The sequence below is a fragment of the Glycine max genome, chromosome 6, assembly GCF_000004515.6.
Source record: "Glycine max cultivar Williams 82 chromosome 6, Glycine_max_v4.0, whole genome shotgun sequence".
Classification (NCBI taxonomy): Eukaryota; Viridiplantae; Streptophyta; class Magnoliopsida; order Fabales; family Fabaceae; genus Glycine; species Glycine max.
Window position 1 is genome coordinate 3,118,350 of NC_038242.2, and position 22,792 is coordinate 3,141,141.

Consider the following 22,792-nt stretch of genomic DNA (forward strand, 5'->3'; position numbering starts at 1 on the left):
TTATTCACTATATTTTACCCGGTACATTTATCATACGTAATAAGTACAAATTAATTGATCTTTGAATGACAAAAAATTTCATATAGGTTGAAACTCTTGCTAATGCCGTCCAATTCATACAAATTAGTGATCGTGTATTACTAGACAGAGTTGTTTGCAAATTGTAATTATCTCTTGAACATTCATCAGAAGATTAAAAGTGGAAGAAAGTGATCACGATGGAAGCATTTCACGTTATAGCCATCTTCGGTTTTGAGTCAGTATCGATTCTTCTCTTAAACCCTTTTAATTTATTTACGAGACAATCAATAATATATAATAACAAAATACTTAAAATTTAAGTTGGAAGCTATCATAATTCAGTTGAAGTTTCAACATTTATAACAGTGCCATGGTGTCATGTACAGGGCAAATTAGCAAACTGCACTCATGAACTCGTCGTCTGATTCCAACGCGCTCATTGTATCCGGTGAAAGACAGACTTCCAAATCAATGCTTCCCCCTCCTTCATGGCCAGGGTATGATGTCACTTTGCCATCAAATTTGTTGGCATAACCACTTCTAACTGCCACTGCTTTCCCCATTCCAAACTCATTCCCATACATGTTGAACCTTGGCGAGCTACCCATCATCACACAGTAGGGGTCAAAAAAACCACCAATTTGATATATGAAAGGAGATTCTAACCACTCTTTGAGAAAATCCAAAACAGCACTGGCATTATGGTTTGCAACAGCAAGGTGCAACTTCCATGCTGCCCATCCCAAACCATTCTCAAGCAACTCCCTTGTCGTGGCCTCACCACTCACCGCATGAAGCGAGTTTCCAAAGTATTCCTTAGGCAGAGGTGGTTCCATTCTTGATCGATTGTCTGTGGCCAGCTTGCAACTTGTTCTCTGCTCCTGTGGTACTGAGCGCGCACGAGTTATGGATCTCCAAACAAGTGCTGATAATGACTGGAACGAAGAGATTTTGGTGGTATTGCACTCCTTGTTCGCCTTTGCTTTCAGCTTCGCAATAGACTCTGCTGAAAAGTGGAAGATTCTCTCTCTCAGCTTGGGCGATTCAAATCTGCTAATAAACTCGTCGTGGTTTTTGAAGGGAAGATTGATTAATGGACCGTAAAGCTCTGGAAACCAGCGATTATGAATAGGATTGTGTGAAATGGGAACATCATATTCATGCCCTTCAGCTTGAGCTTGAAAAATCTCAGACCACGTGTTAAAGAAATTCCAATAAGAAGTGCCATCGCCAATAACGTGGTTCATGGAACAACCTATAAAAACAGCATCCACTAGTTGAGTGACTTGGATGGACAACAATGGCATGGTGTGGCCATCATGGTTGACTGCTTTGTGGTGGTCAAACAATGAGTGAACAATGGGTGGGACGTCAATGGGAGAGATTATGTCAGATATGGTCATGTCCAATGTTGCATAGATGAATCTAGCTCCATCACTATTGTTGTTGCAATCAACAAGCACAGCATATGAGGGAGGGTCTTGGGTTTTCTGAGTTACAAGGCGACCAGCCAAAGGATAGAAATGGAAGAGGGTGAGAGAAAGAGAGTGCTTGAGCTTCTCCAACAGGTTCTCAATGAAATCATGTTGATCAACAAGTGTTGTTGGAGGCTTCTTGAAAAGCAGACCCTTCTGGATGTAGTGGACGGACAGCATAGCAATATCCCAAGGTGTTAAGTTGCATATTTGGTTTGACTCTTGGCCGGGACAATGTGGCTTGACGAAGCATTCTGAAACATGACGAACGACATGGGTACTCATCATTCGATTAGTCACGCACAGAATTCAGATCTCTGTTGCAGAGAGCTTAGTTAGAGATGTACGTATTTCCTTGTTATGTGTATGAAGTTCAGGGGTGATCTGGTTTCAACTTGTTCGTGTGCAGCTGCAAGAAAGTAATAGTAAAAAGGAATGAGATATTAATTGAATTTTATTTTCTATACAATATGCGAACAATATATTGTTACATATTTCCTCCCAAAAAGTTATCCTGTTACATTATCTAAAGATTTTGATTAGAACGACTGAACAACGAGATAACAATTGCTAAAGAAATTGAACTGTTCTAAACTTCTAATAATGAAAACAAAATGACCCGATGAAAATTATACAGTGTTAGTCAAATTATACAGTGTTATTTGGTTTCAACAGTGTTACTTTATGAAAATTATACAGTGTTAGTCAAATTATACAGTGCAAGTCATAAGCCTGAAACATTAAATCACACTATCACGTAAAAGGAAAAAAAAAAACGTCGGCACCGGAGAACTAGTAGTCAAATCAAACTAATCAAATCTCGGGAAAGCTTGACAAACCCAATAGCATGTTTAACAACAACGAAACTAATCTAAATTTACATTTCATGATCAACAATTTAAATTAACCACAAAAATTAATGGAAGGAAAGCTTTGTGTTGGATAATTAAGGCTTCCATAAACAAAATTATTCACCTCCACAAAGGATCGTGAGAATGCACATAAAAATTATACCGTAAGAAAAAAAATAATAACAAACCCAAGAATTTAACGTGATTCGACACCTTTTGCCTAGATCCACGAAACCGACTCAAAAAGAATTTCACGTCACAAAAATGATTACAAAATTGTAACTCACCTCAAATAGTGTATTACTCTACAAATCCGAGTATCATACTCAATGGTTACAAAAAATAATAACATTCTCGCACAAAGACATTTTTCTCTCAACAAAATAACTTTGTTTCACAATCTCTCTTTTCACACTCTCTCTCTTCATGTGTTTTTATTTATAGTGAAGATTGTCACCAACTATAATAAATAAACTCTCTTGAAAGTTGAAACAAAAATAACTTTTAATGCATCCATTCAACTAAGGTTCATTTAGTAAAATACAATATTTCACTTTACATTTAAACCATCTAAACTTTAGTGATAAAAATCCAATTCCCAATATGTATATACCTTATCTTTTAGTTTGGAATTCTACAATTTTCCTCCTCAAGTCAAAAGAGAGAAATACCCTTCAGTCAATTTGAAAGTGAATAAACTCTTCCTCCAACAGAAATATCTCTGAACAATTCAACAACATTAAAAAACTTCACTTTTTTTTTCACTTTGTTATCATGGTTCCTCTTCACTTTGTAACTTCATGGTATACTCATGAATTGGCAAGTTCGTTCTTATTTAGAAGGCTGCAAAGCAACTTCTTAAACGGCGCATGGCTAAGGTATGTGTGAATAGTTGCTAAGATATGTTAATGGGTGGTATTTTCATTGTGTCTTTCTTGGTTGTATAGCATTTCGGCTGTGGTTCATCTCCTCTTTAGTTATGGGTTTAAATTGGGCATGCAGGATTTTGTTTCAGGAGTGGCCAGTGGGTAGTGGCCATTCTATTCTATACTTCTATCGATGATCTTATATCTTGTGGGACTGAGTGGGTGGCTAGGTGTACCATGCCTTTTGTTTGAAGTATAGCAATGGTACAAAATGTTGATTTTCTATTACTTCAACTTAGAAAGAAAGCAGATACAAACATTCATAATTGAAAATCTACAAACTAGTTCATCGGATGGAATTCGCCCCATGAACCCACAGTTCAAATCAAATTAATTAAAATTGGTTAGAGTTGATTTAATTAATTGATTCTTTCCACAACCAACAAAATAAAATCAATTAAAATTGATCTTAAACCAATCCTATTATTGTCCAAGTAAAATATTAATAAACAAGAGCAGTGGATATATATGAAGAAAGAGGGAGCGTACCAGGCTATCGTTTCTTTCTATGAGGTAGCCATGCAATTGGTGTTTGCAACCTCTGCAGTTTCTTCTCCTAATCCAACTGTATTTTAATTTGATTGATGGGTAAACAAACAAAAATTTATAAGCATAGAGATAGAATTATAGATAAATTATAATTATATAGCAAAAACAAAATCTTGTGGAAACCGCTGCCCGTTGTCCCCGCTGCGGCTGATAAACCCCATATAATAAAATAATAAAAGTATCTAAGTATTCATATTCCTCCGAATAATGACAAACATAACCGCTTAAGGTGGAATATATTATTGGCTATTTTGAGAGGAAGGGTGTGAGGGGTATAAAACAAAAAGAAAAAAACAATAATAAATGATGTAAAAGTTAAAAATAAAACAAAATAATGTAAACTGTTTTTTTTTCTCTTTTAAAAATCATCCACACACTATTTTCAGCGGTCAGTTCATGTCACCAAAAAGCCTTTCTATCTTAAGAGAGTAATTTACTTTTAGAATTGTCAAATTAGTACATTTTTTAAAATCTTATTGTTATGACATTAGGTAGGTTTTGTTAAGTTGATTTTAATTATGTGAAAGAAACTACTGATAGTTTTTTACTGTTAAAAATATTTTTGTAGCAATCTAAAATTATGAGAAAATAGAAAAATATAGGCAAGTCACCTTTCAAAACTAAAAAATATAAATATAAATTTTCAAAAATAAATTAATTTAATCATTTTAAAATTAAGCAACTTTCCATCTTATCCTTAACAAAAGACATCATTTAGAATGAATAAATTGTTGTTTTTATAAGACATTTTATAATTTCTATAAAGTATTTAATTTTTATTATTTGTTTTTATTAAATACTCAAAGTAATTGTATTTTTATTGTTAATAATGCATAATGCTTTTAAACTTGAATTATATATCATCCACAATAAGCTAATGATTATTAACAAGAATAAAATTAATACATCAGTGGTATTTTTTTAAAAAGAAAACAATAAAGCCAGCTATTTTATTTATATGTACAATAATGTTACAAATGTTTTATGTGAAGGATGACAAGAAGTACATAAATTGACTCCATTTGCTTATGAGATAAATTGACTACATCTTAATCTTTAGATGCAGCGTTCATCATGCCTTTGAAGGATAATTAGGTATCATTTCTTTCAATCTATCAACTCGATCCCCCATCCATGCAGTTTGTGTTCCTGCTGCCTATTGTCACCGCTGCTAAATCCTTGTAATAATAATCAAAATATCACTTGGAAGAAAGTTAACCAAATTCTCAGCAAGTAAATGGAAGAAATTAACAAGAGATGGATCGATTTCATGTAATTAGCAACTTACTTTTGGTCTGCACTAAAGAGAGACGGAGTACATGGATGATATTGATGATGAAGGACTCAAAGGCAAAAAGTAAAGGTGAGGGACTGAGATGTAAAATAATCATAACAAGTATTCGGAATAAAAATAAGATATTTACAAAAATAGGAATTCAAATAAGTTAAAATAATATATTTACGTATAACAAAATTCAAAATTAATATAATCAGATAACCCACGATAACAATTAAGTTAAACATATAGACCATGCATATTTACAAACAAAGTTTGTCCATATTAAAGCCACCCTTATTTGACAAGCATCGTACAAAAAAGTTGAGAAGCCAGAATATATAGATAAGATACGGGAAAAATAAATTATATAAATTGGACGAACAGGGGAAAGTGGAGAACTTGAATTTTGTTTGTGTATTGCTTTTAGTTAATTACTCATTTTATATACCTACGCAATTTTTACAATTTAATCTCTACACACACATAATATTTATTTAAATTTTTATAGGCTTAAATACATTTTTGTGTCTATAAAAAAATATATTTTAGTTTATGTAAAAAATATTTATTTTATTTTTTATTCTTATGTGGCTTTAGATAATATTTTTTTATTGTTTAAAGTAGCTTTTTTATTATTTAAAACATTATCTAAAGTGTTTTAAGAATGAAAAACAAAATAAATATATTTTATAAAAATTAATAAAAAATACTAAATTATAGAAATAAAAAACATATTTAAGCTTTGTTACATATGTATCTTTTAATTCATTTTAGTTTTTATACGTACATTTTTTAATCATTTTTAAGTCCTATAGTTTGACGATTGTGATTCGCAACTTGCATGGCAATTTCCCCTTGATGAAGAGGCATGAACCTGTTTTTTTTTTTATTTAAATAGGTTTTATCATTATTGTGCAAGACTCATTATATGGGTGATATGGTACATGGGATGATATTACAAACAACAATCACTTTGCTCCCAATAATCCTATTTATATATCAATAATTTTATCTTATATATACTGATATAATCCTGTTTATATATCAATAATAAAACAACAATCACTTTGCTCCCAATAATGTAAATACACTTGTCAAACCTCATTTAATTTTATGTATGCGTGCATGCATTTGATTATTTTATATTTAGAATTTCGATTGGTATTATTAACACCTCAGACTAACTTCACTCAGTACCAGGTATTTTGTTTTTGTTTCTTACAAGCTCAATGGTAGGTATTTACTTCCCTTGTAACCAATTGCAAGTTAATAAATAAAATAATTTTGAAAGAAAGTGCTGATGGAGGGAGCTTGGCTTTGGTTATTTCTTCTTGCAACTTGTAGAAAGAAAAGGACATTTAATGATACTCCTCTCACCCACCCACCCAATCAGAAGAAAGAGAAAACGATGGGTCATACTGTACATTTGTTTATGTTGGTGCTTTGCAACGCAAGTTAAACAAATGAAATTACCATGAAGCTTCATAGTTTTGCTGTGATATTGGATTAGCAAGGACGCACAGTTATCTCTACGATTGAGTGAATGCTTGAACATTAAGTTTGCTTAAAATTGTTTAATACCTTCTTTCATGAAGCTTCCTAGACCGCCTTTGCTTGTTCCTTGATCGCTCTTGTACTACTATTGGGTGTTTGTAAGTTGTCCTTACTCTGGATAGGGGACTCTGATTTTGCTAATCATTGCCATTGAGGATATTCACCATTTTTTAAAACGCCTTATAATAGCATTTTCATCTACTTTTTTTCATGAATGAAAAGAAAACAGTGTAATATTGGTAATGGAGCTGGAGCAGAACAGTGATAACAGAGCATGATCGATCTACCCCCAATCCAGAAGCTTAACTTCAATATTTTTCAAATTTTTTACGTGAAAAATTTGGTATAGGCACGTAGAAACCGCAATTCTATAAAGAAAAGCTAATTGTAACAAAAATACATATATAATTAGTGTGTGACTAATATATGTGTAAACCATCAATTTGGGGTAATGGTAAGAATTTAAACAAATAAAATAAGGTTATATGTTCAAATTTCAATGTCACTTCTCCCTCTTCATATTCGAAGAACTGGGGTCTTCAAAGTTCAAATGAACCAAAAGTGTAGAACTTTGAACATATAAAGGGTTTAATTTTTAATACATGTGTAAAGATTTTTACACAAAAATTAAACAGAAATACTTTTAAATATAATCATAAAACTATTATTAAAAAATTTAACAATGAATAATAATATAAAAACTTTGAATTTAACTTTTATGTAATATTAGTATAAAAAATATCTTAGACAATAAAAATTTATATTATATATGCCTTTTCAATTTAAAATAATTATTATAAAAATTAATAAACTTATTATATATTTTCAAGGATTTCATATACGAAATTAATACTGCCATTCAGTGGGCTGAAAGAGGGAGAGAGAGAAAGTGTGGCTTTGTTATATAAGAGAGGATGATGGTACTGAAAATTGCCTCCTTAGTCCTTAACTTTCATAATTTCCTCCCTCAACCATACTTGTAGAACCAACCAGCGTAAAAAAACAATAAGCAGAGAAAAAAGAGAGATAGAGGGAGAGAGTTAGGATATATAGCATTGGTCCTGTACTTCTTCTACATCACATATGGCTATAGAAGTGAGAAAGAAGACTTCAATAACAGCAGCAACAACAGCAATATGGCTGGTCTCGTGGAGCCTTATTATGGCCTACAATGTCAGTTTAGCAGAAAGAGTTTTGAAAGACCAAAAATCTGAGAGTTTTGTTGCCAAAGAAAGGCAAGGAGTTATGAATAGTATAATCGATTTCTTCCGGAACGATGGAGAGCCTACTAATGACCGTGTTTGGCCTGTGAGTTTATCAAACACGTTTGCATGTCATGAGTCACTTTTTGGTACTTTGGCTATGTTTTTAGTTAAGCTACTTAATATCTATTTCATGATATTGGCAAGCTGCTCTGAAATGCAGGAAATGAAGTTTGGTTGGAGAATTGTAGTAGGGTCGATTGTTGGATTTTTTGGAGCTGCATTGGGTAGTGTAGGCGGGGTTGGAGGTGGAGGAATTTTTATCCCTATGCTCACTTTGGTCATTGGTTTTGATGCTAAGTCTTCCACAGCCCTTTCTAAGTGTTAGTATTTTGCTCTGTTCTGTTTATTCTTTCATGATACACAAGAAAAAACATAGCCATGCCTAAGGGGTCTTAATTCTTAAACCATTTATTGTTGATCTACAAAACCAAGGGTGCACGTATATTTGCACTTCATCTTTTTTGAGTTCCAAAATGTTTAATTACTGGCTTGCATGCAGAATTAACATTCATAGTGTCACATGTTAAAATTTAAATGTTGTTAGCCTAGTACACCTGACCATATAAAAAAAAAGAATTTCTTATTACATCTGAACTCAGTTTTCTTTAATATGTACGGAGATAAATTAGGTTAATTTAATGCAAATTCATTTGAATTTTTGAATTTTCCATTTGAGTAGTTAAAAACATTAACACCAAAATGGGAGAGAGATTAATAAAATAAAAGGAAAAGACATAAAAATGACAATGCAATAAGTGATGTGACAAGAAAGAAAAAAAAATAAGGTGAAAAAAAAGACAAAGTGACAAGTGATTTTTATATTTTCTTTTCACATTTAACTGTTATTTCATAATTGTAGGTATGATAATGGGAGCAGCAGTATCAACTGTATACTACAACCTGAGATTTAGACACCCAACACTAGACTTGCCAGTTATAGATTATGATCTGGCTTTGCTCTTCCAGCCTATGCTAATGCTAGGAATAAGCATTGGTGTTGCATTTAATGTCATGTTTGCTGATTGGATGGTGACGGTTTTGCTTATCATCTTATTTATTGGTAATCATTATTTACTTAGCATAAGCTCAAGTGCTCAACCTTTTAAATTAATTAAATTTTCCTGGGGCAGTCTCATAATCTATGTGGGTGCGTTCTTTCTTCTGAAAGTGCTCTCTTTTGTGTCTGTGTTTTTGAAAGAGGATACGTTTTCATCATTTAAGATTTGATATTTTCATTGCTCTTACTTAAATGAAATTTTCTAGAGAAGAAAATGTTATTTATCTATCTTTTGTAGCCAACATATTACACTTTGTTTTTTTTTTTTTTATTTATCAACCAACTTATGCTACATAGTACATATGACATGATTTATTTGCCGTTCTATTCCGAATACCTTATACTTTGTTTGATTTTTAATGCAACTAATCTCGGTTGTAGCTACATCCACAAAAGCTTTATTCAAAGGAATAGATACATGGAAAAAGGAAACAATTATGAAAAAGGTAAACTTACCTATGTGCACTTTTAAAATTCTAAAGTTGAATCTGTATTGTTTTCTACTTGATATCAATTATCAAGAGGATTATGCTACTGAAATTTCAGGAAGCAGCTAAGATGTTGGAATCGGATTCCTCTCCTGGCTGTAAGTCCTTGCAAACCTTCCTATAAAATATAGAGAAACTTTCAGCAACTACATAAAAGATTAATGTAAAATCTGAAAACTATAAGAAACAAAATAAGTATACTGCTGAAAATATAGTGGAATTATAAGATTTATCAGATAAGAATTAATGAACATATTCATTTCTCCTTATAGGTCTTATTTTAGGCACGAATCAGTGTTACAAATTTGTAATAGGGGTGAAATTTGGTTTCTTTTTGTTTTGTTTTGTTTTACGTTGGCAGGATTTAAATGGATAGAGTTAATGCATAATTACAGAGAGCATTGAGTTCCCCCATTCATTGTCACTACTTTTTTGCCATCATGTGTAGAACTACATTTGAGTTTCTTCACAACTTAGTTTTGTGATTCTTTACAACTTCAGGAAATATAAGGGCGGGAAATGAAAAGCATTTTCTTCACCCAGCATTTAGTTGTGTAGACCCTGGATAATAGAAAAAGAAATGCTATGACTGCTATAAAGAATTATAAAAGAGAAGAGAAAAATCATATTTAGAACTTCATATATACTATGCCAACAAATTGAGGAATTTTAGTTTCATGTTGATGTATATGTTCAAGTGCACTAGTTTTTTTTTTTTTTTTGAAAGGCTGTTCAAGTGCACTAGTAATTAAAAGTTAAATGGAAAAAAAAAAACTTATTCAAACAATCATCTGGTAGAACAAATGGTTGAACACTTATGTCAACTTGATATTCATTAGCACAAATAAGAACTAGTTACTTTTAGATAAATCAAACCTTTAGTTCTCAATTAACATTTGAAAGTTCTAGTAGAAAATCTCTAATATTACTGTTAAAACACTATTGCACTTACCCCTTAACGCAGATGTTTCTGAAGAAGACTATAAGTCACTACCAGCTGGTTCAGCTGATCCACGAGATGAGGAGGTGATTTCCAATGGCCATCCAAGGCATTCCTTATAGCAACTTTTTTTTTGGTTTTGTTAGCCTTACATGTTGTGGTAAATTCTGAAGTGCAGGTCCCTTTACTAAAGAACATCTATTGGAAAGAATTATTAGTCCTTGTGTATGTCTGGGTGGCTTTTCTCATTGTTCAGATTATTAAGGTAGTTAAATTATTATATTTGGTTTGTTTTTCTGATTCAGTCACAGGCATGCAGTTCTGGCTTTTGAAATTTGTGTACACAATCTGAAGCAAAGGAAATACGCTGCCCCTAGATCTAACAAATATCCACCTCTTGATTGTTTCAATGCAGACATACACTAAAACTTGCTCCATACTGTACTGGGTTCTTAATTCCTTGCAGGTAAAGATTCTAAGTACATATCAACACACACACACACACACACACACACAAGTGTTATCTAGTCAATCTATTGGTTTTGAACTGAAGTGCACATCTTTTGCTGAAACTTGCATAATATCATTTCCTCAAATGATCTAAATGAAATTTGGCTTGCATAATTGTCACTTTAAGGTGCCTATTGCAATTTCGGTTACGCTTTATGAAGCCATATGCTTGTGCAATGGAACTAGAGTGATTTCATCTAAGGGAAAGGAAAATACAGATTGGATGAAGCTTCACAAGATCTGCCTTTACTGTTCCTGCGGAATAATAGCTGGTATAGTTAGTGGACTGCTTGGTCTAGGTGGTGGCTTCATTTTGGGACCACTCTTTCTGGAGTTGGGAATTCCTCCTCAGGTACAGACTCATCCATTCTTGAGCATTTACTAGACTTTAGGTTTTCTAAAACAATCAGACGTGAAAAATAAAATAGCCTTGATGCATGTGTTCTCTGTGGCAGGTTGCTAGTGCTACATCAACATTTGCTATGGTTTTCTCCTCCTCCATGTCAGTGGTACAATATTACCTTCTAGAACGCTTCCCAGTACCTTATGGTAAGAGAGTGTGTAGCAGGTTTCTTGAAAGATAACAGAAACTCATACTAATTAAAGCTAATGTACTCTGGATATGCAGCTTCTTACTTTATTTTGGTTGCAACCATAGCTGCATTAACTGGCCAGCATGTGGTGAGAAAGATAATTGCTATCTTCGGTCGAGCATCCATCATAATCTTTGTACTAGCATTCACCATTTTTTTGAGCGCAATCAGTTTAGGTACTCCATGAATTTTAGTTGAAACTTTTGACATTATGTTCCATCGCTGTATTTTTTTTATTTTTTATTTTGTTGATTGGTTATTCAAGCATACTTAATTTCTCCTTTTGGGTATCACAGGTGGAGTGGGAATTGAGAACATGGTTGAGAAGATGGAAAATAATGAGTATATGGGGTTTGCAAATATCTGCCATGTCAATCTTGGGGGTGTTTTTCCTACATACAGAAGTGGAAGTTTTCTATAGATAACATTTTGCAGACCAGTGATGTGGTCACCTATTTGTTCCTTTTTGAGAAATTCCAGTGGCACACTGATACTTTGTTGAACACGATTTTTATTATTAGTTAAAATTTTTAAAAAAATCACAAAATTAGGTGGATTTCACTTCTTATTTAACAAGTTCACTCATGATTTTGCAGTTTTCCAACAAACTTCAACTAGTAATAGAGATTGTGTTAAAAAAAAGTGTGTAGCACTCTTGCCCCTTTTTGTTCAAGTAAATAAATGATATTTTTTCCCCTCTGTCGTATTCGTTGTAGAAGTATCAGTACTTCACTTTATAGCCGCACCCTATTCTCTGCATCTCAATATTGATACTATGTGTTCAGCTTTCACTTTGGGTTCGATACAATTCAGTTGATTAAATGTTAACAATTACTTAAATATTTGAGACAAATCTGAACGATGTACCCTGAAATCTAAGCAACATGCATGTTATGATGTTGGTAATTTTATTTGATCAGGTTCATGATGTGTGTTTGTCATATGATCAGTATAATTTTTTTTCTAAAAAATCAACAAGATTTTTGGTAATTCATGATGTTGGCAATGTTATGGAGACAATATTTTATAAGAGTATAGTTGTTATGCACTATAAAATAATTTTATATCATCAATCAATCAAAAATTATAATTAATATGACTTTTAAAATAACTAGTATAAAAATTAACAAATTGAATCATCACACATAATGAATTTGGTTTGTAACAGGATAATAATATAAAATTACATTACATTGTTCATGTATAATCTATGATCTCGTAGTATAATGAATTAAAAAATGATATATTCTTTTCATTTCAGTGAGTTTTTGTCCCATAAGATTTTTGTTAGTAATTTTTTTATGCATATGAAAGAAACTACAAAAACAGAAAACTACAATCTAACATAATGGATGTCAATTGTATCTGCTGGCAACACGAGCTCCAAGTTGGAGGGACAATTGCGCAGCAGCGTAAAAGGGATATGAGATTTAGCTCCTGTTTTAGCCATAAGATCTGCAATAGCGTTACCTTCTCTCAAAGTATGTTTCATAGTGACTTTCCAAGAATTGTCGAAGAAACATATTTTTATTAGTACAAGACACATTCTATAAGTCATTGACATTTAAATGAGTGTTATGAATGCTATTATTTCATGGACATCCATCATTTGTTAGATTTGATTTTTATTTTTTTTTAATGTAAGGGAAAGACCCCGTAGAAGCCAACATTAGAAATCGTGAGGAAATACGGTAGAAATCAGCTGCCATAAATGCCCATGACATGTTTTGGTTATTTAAAGATCTTCCAAAATGCTAGATGCCCCGAAATGTTAGTAATATAAACATTTTTAATGAACATTAAAACTTAATTTAAAAAATTTAATTTCAATAATTGGCTATAATTCTGTCTATAGAAATCAAGCACGATCCTCTGGCCTCATATATATGATCATACAAATCTTTTATTTATTTATTTATTTATTTCCTCTCCATACTTCATTTATTCAAGAAATTATTTTTTACATTCCTTAAAGAAAAAAAGAAGGAAGTGCAAATAGAATTGTTCAGAATTTTTCATGGACGATTAGCATACATGATAGTAATGGGCATTTAAAGCCATAGGTGGACCTATGTTAATTTAAAAGTTTGATGTGTACTACCATTTATTATCGGGCGTTATGGATTATAGCTGCGCGAATAAATTATAAAGCCATTAAATGACAATAACAAATAAAAAAAATAGCCGTTAACAAAAATATAAAATCAAATGTATTCCATTACCGGAAATCGAACCCGGATCTCTGGTGAAAGCCAGATACCCTAACCGCTGCACGACAATGGGCCATTTAAATGAAATTACCTTGTTTATTTATGTATTAACTATTAATTAATAGCTATGAAAGCAACATTAATTTACCAAACCACCCCTATTTGAATGCAGAAAAAAGATATAGGAAAACGATGGAGAAAAAAATCATGATGAGATAAAAAAAAAAAACAGAAAGAAAAGATGTCAGCTAGTAAGAGTGTTCGCCGTATAATTTGGTTTAATTTTTTTATTAAAAAATCATCCAAAAGTCAAATATAAAAATTATATGTGATTCAATTTGGTTAGGTTTAAATTTAATATCAAATTTAAATCAATTTTTTTTAGTTTCATTTTAATCAATTTTTACAGTTTTTACTACAATAAATATTTCATTAAATATTTTTTACTTTTTTTTCATCTTTTAAATTAAATTATATTTTAAAAACTGCTGATAAGAATTTACAAGACTTATTAACATGTTAAACATTCTATAGTAAAAATCAGTCAAGCTTCCATCCATTTAAGTACCTAAGAGTCAAAACTGGATTTAGGCATTATATTATATATTATTACATGTAGCTAACAAATATTATAATAAATCAACCAAAAGTTTACCAATCATGCATGAAATTTTCTGATATCCAATCTTAATTAGAGTTAATTAATTAAGATTTATTTAGTTTGAATAAATATTTTGTTTTTTGTTTTACTTTTCTAATAATTGTAACAGCATTACTGTAAAATTGTCATGAAATAGATAAATAAAAAAATAGACAAGTGTAAAGGCAAATTTTATGCAAAATTATAATAAGATTGGTAAAACTTATATATATCATATTTTGTTGCTTAAGGGTTTCTAGAAATTACCATTAATATGATTTTTAAGATAATTATCATAAATAAATGTTAACAAAATTTATCATACATAATAAATCATGATTAAATGGTAATATAAAATTATTTTACGGGTGTATAACTTATTTTCTCAATAATTAAATATTGATTCTCAATGAATATATTTACATGTTACAGTCTGATAGATGCATCTATTTTTTTGTTATACCTAATTAGTTTGACAATACGTGAAGGACTTAATTTTACAACCTATTTATATGATGACTTAATAATTATACTTATGTGAACCTTAGAAGAATTTAACAATTTTGAAACAAGTAATTTATATTCTAAAGTGGTCTACTCAATCGTCATTCGCTCAACACGTCTTTTCCTCAGCATCTAACAGGAAAGCTTTGATGAGTGCCACAGTCTCTTTTATTTGTTGTAGAATGTAGATTGTGGGACACATCCACTACAACAAATGTGATTTGTGTCGGATAAACTTAGTAAATATATATTGAATTACATTAGCGTAAATATATCGAATTTCTACAAGGAAGCAATTCGTATACATGTGGTATAACTTAGTAAATATATATTGAATTCACTAGCATAAAATAACTTCATTTGTTCACATATTTTCATAAAAAGATTTGCAATTGATCGAAATTGTTATTGTTTTATGTTGCCAACTTGAATATCATTAGGACTCCTGAAAAGCTCCCAAAAGGAGTGAATTGCTTAAATTAAAGAAAGAATTTCAAATTAAAAAGAGGGATCCACATTTACCAGAACAAATTTTGGCTTTAATCTTGCCTTGTTCCTCCATCTTTTTTTGTTAATTGTTAACCATACCACACAAACAAACGAAGCATGGGAAATTAAAGATAGCATTAAAAACAGTTAAAAGCTGAAAGCTATTCTTTTTTAAAAGAAAAGTTGGGCCAAAATAGGACGGCCAAGTCAAACTAAGTAGTACTGAAGAGAAACCAAAGCAAAATGCAAATCAATAAGCTACTCCAAGGAGTGTTTGCTAATCCTACAAAAAAGCCAGAAACACACAACTGTGACTGTTTAAAGAACATGTGTATTCCTGTAAACTGACGTACAGAATCTAAGACTCGACATTATCATTCAGAGAGAGTGAAGCCAGTTGATCGGCTGGGCTGTTTGATTGCTGCTGTGTAACTTTTCTCAACACATCCATGGCCTCAACAACTTTTGCCTTAAGAGCATCTGGTGACTCAATCAGATGTAATACCTCGGGTTGATCCATCTCTAAAAGCATACCAGTAACCTTTGCTGCTGTTTCATGCTCCAGCTTATCTACTAACGGGTATAAAGCTTCACCAAGCATCTACAAAACCATTCACAATAGAGTCATATGTCAATTTTCTAGTGCGCATGAAACAATGAGTATTCAATCCAAATGTGTTGAAATTAAAGCCAGAAACAGTTCTTACAGTCCTCTGCTGTTCAGGAGTAGCATTGGCAAGGGCCGAGGCCAGGGCCTGTGTGGGCATTGGTTGACCAATGCCGTAACTGACCATTCCTCCAGGTACTCCTGCCAGTTGAATATTTTGCATATTGGAGCCAGGAGGATATCGGTAGACATGTCCCCTTGGAAGCATCTGAAAATCACAGCAACAAGTATCCCAACATCAGGCATAGAGAATGACAAATACAAGGGGTTAAAAAAGGAAAACAGACCAGAAATCACCGAAGGTGTGCAGAACAAGACCTGTTGGTGCATCAATGGCAGTGGCTGCTGGAGCTGTTGCATAGGACCTGCTCCTCGTTGTCCTCCTGAGCGCTGCCCCTGTTGACCCTGCTGAACCAGTGGAACATAGAAGTTTGGAGCACCACCTGGCCTCATTCCAGGAACAAAATGCTGCTGGTAACCAAATGCAGCCTGTGATGAAGATCAAATTTTCATCTAATATTGCAACACAAGTAATGCAGGAGGAACAGAAATACAGAATACAACATAATCAACTGAAACATTAAAACTTAAAAAGTAGGTAGGCTGTAGGCCACATTATGCACGAGTAAAAACTTAAAACCAACTGAATCATGAAGAATCACAAGCTAATATAGAAGGTGAAATTCACATTTTATTCCAAGACAGAGGTCTTCTAATAACATGATATCATCAAACTGAAAATGAAAAAACAATGATAACAAGTTCTTTTCGATTACTTGAGGTATCATGCTTGGAGCTGCTTGCCCATACAGCAATTGTTGTCCTATCCCAGGAGCCCCTAGAGGGTATAGTGGCATTCGAGGTGAAACATTAGGGGTTATTGCAACAGGCCTCGCTTGTGAAAATTGTGCCTGCATTAAATAATATGCCCCAAAGAATAAAGCAATTATGCTTGGTCAGAAAATTAATAGCTGCATGTATAAATACAAGAATAAGTTAAGACCCTTCTCAATTATGTTAACCATTCATATCAGTACATATAGAAAATATCTCATAATATCAAGATTGTATCTTAGAATGTTTACAATGTATCTGAGGTAATGTCTCAGGAATGGTTTCCATACCTTAAATAATTCATTTGTTTCCTTATTTAATTAGGATTAACAGTCTATTAGTACAAATGGTAGTTCTTTGTCTTCACTTCAACACCAATATAAGAGAATATCGCTCGGTCTTTTTTCTATTTCTTTTCCTCCCCTACATAAATCCCAATAATTTCAATGACTCAACCTACAAAATCCGAAATAATTAGACCAGAAAACTCTATCCTTCTCTTTGCTTCAAATTAAAAAAAAAAGCAAAAAAAAAAAAAACCTATGTCTTTCTCCTGATTCTAAGAGAAGCTTGTATTTAACTTGTTTTCCTTCCAACAGATCATCTAATAGGGACAAGACAGCTTGAGCTCCTCTGCATTTCACTTCACCTCTAATCTTTCTATTTGGTGTGATTTTTCTCAATGAAACAATATCAATAGCTTCCAATTCAAGGTATGAAGTATGCACCACAAGTCTTATAACTTAAAACAATTTATCTATTGTTGGGATTTGTGAACTCAACCTCCTTGCCCAAATACTTCTTGTAGTTGAAAATATTGATGCATCTATGTATAAATAGTAATTGTTCCACATTTCTGCAAGCAAATCCTAGCCATATCCTCTATCATTTAGAAATGGTCATATGCATTCTACATATCATGTCTGTACTATTGACATAGTGATCATATTTGTGATCCATAGAAATGAAATTTTAAGTGACATAAGCATCTTTTGCTAGTCTACAAACAAAGGATGATATCTGCTACCAAAAAGAAGTTTATGTAAAATTTTAACTAAAAGCAGAGACAGGCATGAAAATACAAAAAATAACTACAATCAGCAATGTACTTAATGCAGGAATTTTTATTCCTAAAGATGACCATAATGTAATTATAAAGCATATAGTTAACTGGTGATCTGTTGTTGCACTGTATATTACCTGTAACCTTGCTCTTCTATCTTCTTTTCTCTGTGCAAGGGCAACATAGAGAGGTTTGCCAGCAACCATTTTACCATTCATCTCACCAAGCTACAAGTATCAACAGATTTTGTATATGAGCAATAAAGTTCCTTGTCAGTTATTTAAGGATAGCCCCTAACATTTTTTTATACTTACAGCCCAACTTGCTCCCTCAGCAATTGAAAATGCAACAAATCCAGATCCCCTACTAATTCCACTTGGATCTCGCATAACCTGCATATTAGGAAAAAAGAAACACATTTTGCGAAGATAAAAAGAAACACATTTTACGAAGATGTAGATTTGACAATTGCATATATGAACAAAACGAAGAACCATACTCACACACCTTGCATGAGGTTATCGTACCAAACTCAGAGAACAGTTCCCTGAGTTCTTCATCACCAACACTATCATCCAAGTTCTTGATATACAAGTTTGTACCATGATATTTATCAACAGTCTCCTTCGTACTCTGCTCATTTCGCTCTTTCAGTTCAAGCTCCCTTTCAGACTTTTTCTGGGCTTTTCCAACATACCACTCCTTACCATCAAAATTCTTTCCATTTAGAGCCTCCACAGCTTTAGCAGCATCTTCTACATTCGCAAAATTGACAAAACCAAAACCTTTTGATTTACCATCTACATCTCTCATCACTACAGCACTAGTAATAGCTCCATATTCTCCAAAAATGCTCTTCAAGTCAGCCTCCGTCGTTGCCTCAAACAGGTTTTTCACATAAACGTTATTAAACTTTGTGCCACTGAGAGCACTCTCTCTATCCTGCTTCCGCTGGAAAGGACCCACATAGACCTGCTTATCATTGATCAGCATGCCATTTAACTTGTCAATTGCATTTTGTGCAGATTCTTCACTCTCAAACTGCACAAAACCATGGCCTTTAGACTGGCCAGAAGCATCCGTCGCAATCTTGCAAGATAGAATATTCCCAAAAGCCGAAAATGTATCAAACAAAGCCTTGTGATCGATTGCCTTGTCCAAATTCTGCACCATCAATCAAGAAATAACGAGATTTAATAAACAACCAGAAAATAAAAAATTAATACCCATCATAAAAAAAAAAGGGTTTGAGAATCAGCAAAAGGCACCTTTATGAAAACATTAGCTGCACCACTCTTCCGAGCACTAGGGTCCCGAATAGAGTACATTATTCTAATGGTTTTGCCATTTAGCGGAGTGAAATTCAGCACATCAATTGCTTTTGCGGCTGCATGATTGTTATAGTTTGTAATCAAGGTTAAAATAGTCATAAGCAAGAACAAAAGTGATTAATCCTATCAATTGAAGAACAAAAGCGATTAATCCTATCAATGCAAGAAAAAAAGCGATTAATCATATCAATGAAAGAACAAACGCGATTAAACCAATCAATTCAAGAACAAACGCGATTAAACCTATCAATTCAAGAACAAAAGCTACCAATCCTATCAATGCAAGAACAGATTAACAATCATATCAATGTTATGCAAGAACAGACGCGATTAATCCTATCAATGCAAGAACAAAAGCAATTAATCCTATCAATGCAAGAACAAAAGCGATTAATCCTATCAATGCAAGAACAAAAGCGATTAACCCAGTCAATGCAAGAACAAAAGCGATTAACCCTATCAATGCAAGAACAAAAGTGATTAGCGTATCAATGAAAGCGCAAACGCGATTAATCCTATCAATGCAAAAACAAAACGCGATTAATCCTATCAATGCAAGAACAAATGCGATTCAGAAAAAGAAAGAAACCATCTCGAGCGTTGCTGAAATTGACGTAGCCGTAACCAAGGGATTGTTGGGTGGCCACGTCCCTGCAAATTCGAACGGAAACGACTTGGGCAACCTGGTTGAAGAGATCATAGAGCTGCGGATCGTTGACGTCGTGGTCAAGATCCCCGACGTACAACGAGATGGTCGTCATCGACGGATTTGCACCAGAAGCCGCCGCGTCATTGGTGGGGGTCTGAGGAATATGCGCCATTTCTATCTTTCTTTTTTTTTTATTTTTCTGGAAAATTGAATGCGGTAATAGGTTGAAGCACAACTAACGTAGGATTAAGTATCCCAAACGTTAGACCCTAACTAATAAGGAATTTCTGTTTGGATATTATAAAAACTTGAAACTTTTTTAATTTATATCGTTTTTTTCTTTTCTTTTTGAATAAAGTCCGCCGGAGAGAGTAGCGGTCGGTGCAGTAACGGAGAAAAGAAGAATGGTGGCACCGCACTGGGTTCTACTGAAGGGTATGTGAATCCTCAATTTAATTCCGCAGATTTTTTTATTTTAGAAAATAATAAAGATACGAAATCTAGTTTTGGGGTTATCAATAACTCGCTAACTTTTAACAATGCACTTAGACCGACTAGTATTCGATAAACTTTTAAATATGATAGAGTCTTGAATTTATTATTAATATTTAAAAAATAAATAAAACATTTGGGTTATTTAGGATTCAACATATCTTTATTTGGTAAGTTGTTTCTAAATTAAAATTTTTTCATCCCTAATAAAATTTAAACTTTTATTCTTTAACAACATCAAATTCTTGATGAAAATGTTTTATCATTATTATAACATTTAAATTATTATTTAATAGTGATGTATTACTATACTTAATTATTAAAGTATTATGAAATTATTATTTACTATTTTATTTTATTATCTTATTTATAAATATTTTATTATTTTTATATAAAACAAATTCTTAAAAGTCTATATTTGAATTCTCAAGTTAAATTTATGAAACTCTCACACGAGATTACAGCGGACTCTCAAGTTTAATAATTTTTAATTTTATATATAGATTGTGAACTTTTTTTATTTTTTTCAGCTATTTTATCTCTCACATATGTAATAAATTATATTACTTATTAGAACATTTCCCGAAGAATGAATTTAATGCATATTTCATAATTAAAATATGCTTTCTTCATTATTATCATGAAGAGATAGTGAATTTTAATGATTAGATTTTAAATATGTTTGGTACACAAGATCACATCAATTTAATTAAATTACATATTTTTATATTTAAATTTAATCTTTATATAAAAATATGTGAACATTAATCAAAATTATTTTTAAAATATTTAAAAACTTTTTAAAAATAAATATATTAATATTGAGTAAGATAATTATATTTTTAATTGAGGAGTTATTGTCTTAAAAATATTAAGCCTAATAAAATTCATTTTTTTATTTCTTTTTTAATTAATAATAGCGATGCAATACTTATATGAAATATATAAATTAAAAATTAATAATAAATTTAAATTCAAAAATATTTCAATTAAATTATTTATTTTTGTTATTATGAATATTATCTTTATATGTATTTGAATTTCGTGCGACAATAATTAATATTTTTTAAAATATTTCCACTACAAAAATTAAAATTTTATTTTTAAATAATATTTTAATCATTTTGAAAATATAAGTTTTAATTATGTGATATTATTGAAATTTTCAATTAATTAATCTTGTTATGGCTTAAATTGAATATTATGTATCAATGAGATTTGTTTATGATTATTATTATTATAAATTTATTATTCTTAAATATTATTAATATTTGGTTTTTAATTCATTATTTTTTATATTTTAAATTTGCTAATCTTTATTTTTTTATAAATAAAATTTATTTATAAAAGATTATTATGTGATAAAAAAATTATATATTATAATTTAATTGATATAAACATTATTTATCTATAAAACATTATTGATGTGTGCTGCTCTTTTTAAATATTATTTCATGTTAATTGTCATATGTTACTATTTTAATTATTTTTTAACTAAATTAAAGAAAACAATATTATTAACATTAATGATATATTATTATTGCATACTTTATAGATATTTTATATTTATTATACATAATAAATATTTAGTACATTATGGTCTGAATTTGTAAAAATAAAAAATATCAATATTATTATTGTCTGAATTAGCAAAATAAAAAATTATAAATATTATTTATATATGTGTTATTCTTATTTAATATTATTACGCGTTATTTTATATATTTTACAATTTCTATTTTCTATTAAATTAAAAATGTCAATGTTATTAATAATAATATCTATATTATTATTCCATTTTTATAGCTATATTATATTTATTATGAATAATTAAAGTTTAAGACATTATGGTCTGAATTTATAAGAATAAAATATTATTATTATTATTATTATTTTTATTATTATTATTATTATTAGAATTAAGATCTGAATTCATAAAAAATATAATTATAAAATTGTCATTCATATATGAATATAAAAGAACTCTATTTATTTTTATTCTTATTGATTTATTATTATAAAAATGAGTAATAGTTACTATTTTCATATTGAAAATTTAGTATAAAAAATAATTTTAAAGTAAATTATATATATATATATATGAAAATTAATCTAGTATTTAATTTTAAAATTAACTAAATACCTATAAATTAATTCATATTGTTCATAAAATTTATTTTAATATTTAAATAAAACATTATACTTTTTATATACATAATAGTTTATTTCTTCATATATATCTTTAGCTACCAATTAAAATACAATTTTATGGATTATTTTAATTTTAACTACATATTTATAAAATTAATACTTTCAATCCATAAAAATAGTACTGTCAATTATTATTTATTATAAGTATAATTTATAGCAACCAATTTAAAAAATATTATAATTTTAACAAAATA

General features: G+C 30.9%; 3 protein-coding genes across 3 annotated transcripts; 1 reads left to right on the forward strand and 2 right to left on the reverse strand.

Annotated features, from left to right (window-relative positions):
* Positions 1 to 358: 358 nt before the first annotated feature.
* On the reverse strand, positions 359 to 4,025 carry LOC100775661 (uncharacterized acetyltransferase At3g50280). The gene is made up of 2 exons (XM_003525841.5): positions 3,763 to 4,025; positions 359 to 1,905 (listed from the first exon to the last, which is right to left on the reverse strand). The coding sequence occupies exon 2, from the start codon at positions 1,782 to 1,784 to the stop codon at positions 414 to 416; it is 1,371 nt and encodes a 456-aa protein (XP_003525889.1). The 5' UTR covers positions 1,785 to 1,905; positions 3,763 to 4,025; the 3' UTR covers positions 359 to 413.
* Positions 4,026 to 7,530: 3,505 nt separating this feature from the next.
* On the forward strand, positions 7,531 to 12,205 carry LOC100789748 (membrane protein-like protein). Its single transcript, XM_003527673.4, has 12 exons — positions 7,531 to 7,963; positions 8,081 to 8,240; positions 8,780 to 8,980; positions 9,359 to 9,423; positions 9,524 to 9,563; positions 10,430 to 10,491; positions 10,584 to 10,670; positions 10,821 to 10,871; positions 11,043 to 11,267; positions 11,371 to 11,464; positions 11,544 to 11,684; positions 11,805 to 12,205. Exons 1-12 carry the CDS (start codon positions 7,739 to 7,741, stop codon positions 11,927 to 11,929), a joined length of 1,476 nt encoding a protein of 491 aa, XP_003527721.1. The 5' UTR covers positions 7,531 to 7,738; the 3' UTR covers positions 11,930 to 12,205.
* A 3,293-nt stretch (positions 12,206 to 15,498) lies between these two features.
* LOC100778879 (polyadenylate-binding protein 8) lies at positions 15,499 to 20,377 on the reverse strand. Its single transcript, XM_003525844.5, has 9 exons — positions 19,836 to 20,377; positions 19,184 to 19,302; positions 18,423 to 19,079; positions 18,230 to 18,307; positions 18,053 to 18,142; positions 16,795 to 16,929; positions 16,337 to 16,507; positions 16,059 to 16,226; positions 15,499 to 15,952 (listed from the first exon to the last, which is right to left on the reverse strand). Exons 1-9 carry the CDS (start codon positions 20,065 to 20,067, stop codon positions 15,710 to 15,712), a joined length of 1,893 nt encoding a protein of 630 aa, XP_003525892.1. The 5' UTR covers positions 20,068 to 20,377; the 3' UTR covers positions 15,499 to 15,709.
* Between the last annotated feature and the right edge of the window lie 2,415 nt (positions 20,378 to 22,792).

Bases quoted from the DNA above. Each gene is read 5' to 3' on its own strand.
- LOC100789748 (XM_003527673.4), top strand. From the start codon at position 7,739: ATGGCTATAGAAGTGAGAAAGAAGACTTCAATAACAGCAGCAACAACA. The intron at 7,964-8,080 runs GTGAGTTTATCA...TCTGAAATGCAG, and splicing joins CTAATGACCGTGTTTGGCCT to GAAATGAAGTTTGGTTGGAG. The intron at 11,685-11,804 runs GTACTCCATGAA...TGGGTATCACAG, and splicing joins TTTGAGCGCAATCAGTTTAG to GTGGAGTGGGAATTGAGAAC.
- LOC100778879 (XM_003525844.5), bottom strand. From the start codon at position 20,067: ATGGCGCATATTCCTCAGACCCCCACCAATGACGCGGCGGCTTCTGGT. The intron at 16,930-18,052 runs GTAATATACAGT...TATTTAATGCAG, and splicing joins ATAGAAGAGCAAGGTTACAG to GCACAATTTTCACAAGCGAG. The intron at 15,953-16,058 runs GTAAGAACTGTT...ATGGTTTTGTAG, and splicing joins CTCCTGAACAGCAGAGGACT to ATGCTTGGTGAAGCTTTATA.
- LOC100775661 (XM_003525841.5), bottom strand. From the start codon at position 1,784: ATGATGAGTACCCATGTCGTTCGTCATGTTTCAGAATGCTTCGTCAAG.